The 6302-nt window shown below is 40.5% G+C and overlaps 1 protein-coding gene across 1 annotated transcript in view; it reads right to left on the bottom strand.

Annotated features, from left to right (window-relative positions):
• LOC104961213 (RING finger protein 207-like) overlaps nt 1–6033 on the bottom strand; it is a gene marked incomplete at both ends in the record, with an annotated part of 11528 nt that extends 5495 nt beyond the window's left edge. Inside the window, 3 exons of the mRNA XM_010789458.1 lie at nt 2226–2332; nt 5575–5643; nt 5965–6033. Coding sequence (XP_010787760.1) covers nt 2226–2332; nt 5575–5643; nt 5965–6033 — 245 coding nt within the window. The remainder of the gene's footprint in view (nt 1–2225; nt 2333–5574; nt 5644–5964) is intronic.
• Between the last annotated feature and the right edge of the window lie 269 nt (nt 6034–6302).

Below are 6302 nucleotides of genomic sequence, written 5' to 3'. Positions count from 1 at the left end.
AATTTATGGTAAACAGATTTTCTTTTTCTTTATGGATATTTTACAAATCACTCACCTTTTAAACTGTATTCTTGTTTCACTGTCATATAGTATTTCATAACTGTTTTTCATTTATTCTCATAAATGGTGACCAAAACGTATGAGACCCACTGAGATAACTAGACTAAAGTATCTAAACAGAGTCCCTTACCTCACTGAGCTGTAGTTATCTCTCAGTCTGACAAGACAGAGCTCTCCCTCTCATTGTTTTAGAAACAGAAACAACAACAATGCAAATAGTGAGTTTGGTAGAAATATACTGTATAATAGTAAAGTTATTTAAGATGATGCCATATTTATTGAAGATTTTACATTATAAATATTCCCCAAAATTATTCAAAAGCATATTCTTCCAAACTCCTTGCTGTAGTATGACCACCAGGAGACTATTGATGTGTGTGGTGAGTTTGGTAGTAATAAGCTGTATAATAGTGATTGAATATTATTGTATTCTCTTTTTTCGGAGTTGCACTTTAAAGACGGTCCCTGAGCAGAGCACTCGTTTCTTCTCCGGCTGCGGATAGACACCAATGTAATGTGCCCAGCTCGGAGGACGGCGCGTATTGGCTTTTTCTTAATCAAAATGTGATTGTAGTTTGTTGTCAACCTTACCACGGTACTTAGGAGACGTCATTTGTGTCTGAATAACGTTTTCATGAGTTATTGATCCGTGAAATCAGAATCTTCCAATATCGTTCCAACTTTACTGAACTAAGCCAGAAGACCGTCTCATTTCGTAGAACACTCGGTTTGCTGTTCCTTCACTTTATTTTTATATTTATACACATTTGTTTTGTACGAAAACTTAGCGTGAGGAAAGGCAAGTGATGCGTGAGATATGGGTTAATTGCGTAACTCTCAAGCTCAATGCGTGAGTGTTGGCAGCCCTGCCTAACATAATAATGGTACAATGTAGTTGAATAAATTCCATAGTAGTTAATCAATCAAATAAAGAAAGCATTCCTGAGCATTCACGGAGCACACGTGCACGTGCACACGGAGCATTCCGTGGATTGTTCCTATCCGAATTGTGGCAATGTTTTGCAATACAATGAGGCATATTTCAATAGAATTGTGAGAGTAACTAGAGTAAACAACATGAACAAAGCACATACGTCAATTTGTCCTCGACACCAAACGCATAGTTCACGTCACTTCCGGTAAAATAAGTCATGTGACTCGTCAAAATGGCGCCGCCCACAGGGTTGATGTTATTTCGGTAATTAATCAGCTTAAAATCACTGATAACGTCATCGGATTAAAAAAAAAAGAAAAAAGACTGGCAGAGACTGGTCTGTTTTATCGGATGATAATTATTTAAAAATGCGTGTCATGAGGATTCCCTCCCTTTAAAGAGGCCCTATTCTGCACATTTTCAGGTTTCATCATTTTATTTTGTGCCTCGACTGTGACACGTTTCCATGCTTTAATGTTCAAAAAGCTCTTTATTTTTCTCATACTGCCTGTACTGCAGCACCAGTCTGCTCTGATTGGTTAGAATAAAAATATAGAAGCACTAGTGTTACGTAGTGATGTCATTATGTCTCGGAAGAAACCAAAGGAGTCCAATGGCAGGGCTGGAGTGTGTGGCAGAGAAACATTTGCAGACCATTTACTCGCGCCAAAAACAGTGTATATAACACACCACAGGAAAGTAATAAAGGGTCCCTTTAAGATAGAAATCTGAGTACTTCTTCACCCACTGCTTCAAAAACATCAACAAATGAAAAAATCTCCTTCCAGGTACTGCACCACATGACTTTCTTCCACCTTATCGTGTTATCTGCTGTGCTTGTGGCCTGGCTGCAGCAAAACGGTCTCTTTCTAAATCAGGATGTACTGCCGCCTTCCCAACTATGCAACAAGGTGAGTTGCATAAACATATCAGTGCACAGAGCTTACTGATGGATAGAATAACTGCCATAGTGAGACTCAGCATGGCGCCTCCTCTCCTGTCACTGCAGTCATCACTGTCTACCATCTGTACGAGCAAACCAATCACAGATTTTCTGTTTGCATTCTTCACAAGTGTGACATTTTCTGCCCAGACTTTATGCTTTCTTGGAAAAATCCAAACAATGCCACGGTCAAATTCAGGCAGTGTAAGCACGTTGTAAAGCAAAACCTCAGAGTTTTTTTTAGGGATTACATTTAAATGGTATGTGGCAGCAGGTACATGATCTCACCTTGCTGCGACACTTATAGATCCGGAAACAGAGGGAGGGCAGCGCTGACCCAGCAGCAATAAGGGCTCCAGGCAGCGGGCAAACTCAATCCTGTAGTCTGTGTTGATCTAAGGGACACATATATAAAGTCACTTAGAGGTGTGGGACAAGGGAACTTCTTTTCTGCCATATTATTCTTTAGGTTTCAATGAAAAACTGAAAGCAAAACACTCCTAACTGGGCCAAAAGTAAATGAGTAAAACAACTCAAATAAAAGAAGGCCGGAATAAAAGACAATTACAATCCAGAGTTGGCAGAAAAATGACTATTCTTGCAGACAGCCCTACAAAATATTGGTCAAGATAATGAATCTCGCATCATTATCAAAAAGAAAAGGACACTATCATGCCCATTACCGTATAATATGATGTGCTTATCTGTGTCTCTACTGTGATATGTCTTCATGCTTCAATGTTTCAAAAAGGTCTATATTTCTTTTCTCATACTGCCTGTGCTGCAGCACCTCTTTTCACCCTCTGTCTGAAACCAGAGCCCAGTCTGCTCTGACTGGTTAGCTGTCTGGCTCTGTTGTGATTGGCTAACCACTTAGAGATGTCCCGCCACTTAGCCCATCACGTACAATGTGTTGGAGCACTAGCAAATATGAGCCCCAGTGTTACAGAGTAATGTCACTATATTATGGAAGTAAACTCATGTCCAATGGGCGCGTTTCAGGCAGCCCCAGTGCCTTAAAATCCTTTTTTACTGCCGTAAAATAATGACATCAATATGTTACACTTGTGGACTGTGTGGGAGAGAAACTCCATCTGGGGGAACTTTGGGATTCTAGCCTTTGCAGATCCTACCCTAACCCTAACCCTTTGCACACCATTTACTTGCATACAAACCTATATCACACAATACAGGCAAGGGAAAAGCCCAAAGAGCATTATAGGGCCCCTTTAACATTATGAACCATATACACATGAAACATCCAGAAATTATACTTAATAATTGAAAACTGAATTTTTCTTTAAAAATGTTGTGGTCATTAGAGATGTTTAGTTATGGTAAAGTTCTGATGCATCTGCCGTTGTATGTGTATATTCTATATTGGGTTTAACTGTAGATGAACATGAGCCTATTGGCTAAATCTGGGCATACAGTGGGGCAAAAAAGTATTTAGTCAGCCACCAATTGTGCAAGTTCTCCCACTTAAAAAGATGAGAGAGGCCTGTCATTTTCATCCTAGGTATCCAGAAAATCACATTGTCTGATTTTTAAAGAATGTATTTGCAAATTATGGTGGAAAATAAGTATTTGGTCACCTACAAACAAACAAGATTTCTGGCTCTCACAGACCTGTAACTTCTTCTTTAAGAGCCTCCTCTGTTCTCCACTTGTTAACTGTATTAATGGCACCTGTTTGAACTTGTTATCAGTATAAAAGACACCTGTCCACAACTTCAAACAGTCACACTCCAAACTCCACTATGGCCAAGACCAAAGAGCTGTCAAAGGACACCAGAAACAAAATTGTAGACCTGCACCAGGCTGGGAAGACTGAATCTGCAATAGGTAAGCAGCTTGGTGTGAAGAAATCAACTGTGGGAGCAATTATTAGAAAATGGAAGACATACAAGACCACTAATAATCTCCCTTGATCTGGGGCTCCACGCAAGATCTCACCCCGTGGGGTCAAAATGATCACAAGAACGGTGAGCAAAAATCCCAGAACCACACGGGGGGACCTAGTCAATGACCTGCAGAGAGCTGGGACCAAAGTAATAAAGGCTACTATCAGTAACACACTACGCCGCCAGGGACTCAAATCCTGCAGTGCCAGACGTGTCCCCCTGCTTAAGCCAGTACATGTCCAGGCCCGTCTGAAGTTTTCTAGAGAGCATTTAGATGATCCAGAAGAGGATTGGGAGAATGTCATATGGTCAGATGAAACCAAAATAGAACTTTTTGGTAAAAACTCAACTAGACGTGTTTGGAGGAGAAAGAATGCTGAGTTGCATCCAAAGAACACCATACCTACTGTGAAACATGGGGGTGGAAACATCATGCTTTGGGGCTGTTTTTCTGCAAAGGGACCAGGACGACTGATCCGTGTAAAGGAAGGAATGAATGGGGCCATGTATCGTGAGATTTTGAGTGACAACCTACGTCCATCAGCAAGGGCATTGAAGATTAAACGTGGCTGGGTCTTTCAGCATGACAATGATCCCAAACACACCACCCGCGCAACGAAGTAGTGGCTTCGTAAGAAGCATTTCAAGGTCCTGGAGTGGCCTAGCCAGTCTCCAGATCTCAACCCCATAGAAAATCTTTGGAGGGAGTTGAAAGTCTTTGTTGCCCAGCGACAGCCCCAAAACATCACTGCTCTAGAGGAGATCTGCATGGAGGAATGGGCCAAAATACCAGCAACAGTGTGTGAAAACCTTGTGAAGACTTACAGAAAACGTTTGACCTCTGTCATTGCCAACAAAGGGTATATAACANAGTGGCTTCGTAAGAAGCATTTCAAGGTCCTGGAGTGGCCTAGCCAGTCTCCAGATCTCAACCCCATAGAAAATCTTTGGAGGGAGTTGAAAGTCTTTGTTGCCCAGCGACAGCCCCAAAACATCACTGCTCTAGAGGAGATCTGCATGGAGGAATGGGCCAAAATACCAGCAACAGTGTGTGAAAACCTTGTGAAGACTTACAGAAAACGTTTGACCTCTGTCATTGCCAACAAAGGGTATATAACAAAGTATTGAGATGAACTTTTGTTATTGACCAAATACTTATTTTCCACCATAATTTGCAAATAAAGTCTTTAAAAATCAGACAATGTGATTTTCTGGGATTTTTTTTCTCATTTTGTCTCTCATAGTTGAGGTATACCTAGGATGAAAATTACAGGCCTCTCTCATCTTTTTAAGTGGGAGAACTTGCACAATTGGTGGCTGACTAAAAATACTTTTTTGCCCCACTGTATGTGTCCCTAGATAAATAAATATTTAAATGATTAAAGCTTCCATTAGATTAGGACAAATAATAATTGAACGTTATTGTCCTTGTGCCGAGTGCAGGCACAAGCGGATGAAATGTAATTACCATCTAAAGTGCATATCGGTGCATACTGATATCACTCTAGTGTATATCAATGATATAATAATATTCTAATAATAATATTCTTAGAAGGCACTGAAACTCAATTTTCTTATAAGAAAAAAATGTGTTCTGTGCTTTAGGGCCACGGAGGAGAAAAAAAGATGAAAGTGCATTGGGAACAAGTGCAACAACTAATCAGCACACTGCAGCGGAGCACATTCTAAACGTAACCTTTTCCATCTGTGCGTTAGGGCAGCTCGGTACTCACTTTGCTGCTCTGCACCGGTCTCAGTCGATGAGGGAGCTTTACAATCCGCTTCAGCCTCTCCATGAGTTGCTGTGTAAGCAAGAACATCCGGACATTATGGACAGCCTCCATTTAAGAGCAATGCCAGCTCATACAGCAGTGTGTCTTTTGCCAAGAAAGTGTCCTTAGTATAAATATTAAGCTCTTTGTAAGGGTTTCAGAAACACTGATAATGTGACAAACATGAACCTTTTTATTCCTTTTCTTTGGTATTCACTCCTACCTCTCCCGCTTCTCTTTCTTGCCAACATATGTCTTGTATTGCATCACTGCCACTCTATATTCATATTTGATCAAAATGATCATGAAATGCTACACATATCCATACATAGTTTATGTGTCTGCACTCACGTAGCCCATGTCCAGAAATTCAAACTTGTTGGCTGAGCTGAGGAAAGCCGAGCAGGTGACGAGGTGCACCTGAAACAAAAACAAAAAACTGAGATGAAAGGGTGCATTTCAAACAAGCTGCATGCAATATGAGACACCAGCAGACTGACACTGAGATTAAATGGTATTAGACGGATCCCAAAACTAACTGCACACTTAAGAAGGTAAGAACCATCATATTCATAGCACATTCATAAAAGGCAGGAAGAACGTATATATTTTGCTCAAGTACAATTTTAACCTACTTGTACGTCACTCGAGCCATTTTATTTAATGCTTAATTTCCCTTGTACTTTAAT

Source organism: Notothenia coriiceps, unplaced genomic scaffold (assembly GCF_000735185.1).
Source record: "Notothenia coriiceps isolate Sejong01 unplaced genomic scaffold, NC01 NC01_scaffold00032855, whole genome shotgun sequence".
NCBI classification, from domain to species: Eukaryota; Metazoa; Chordata; class Actinopteri; order Perciformes; family Nototheniidae; genus Notothenia; species Notothenia coriiceps.
Note: the sequence above shows the minus strand (reverse complement) of the source record. Positions and strands in the feature narration are given on the sequence as shown.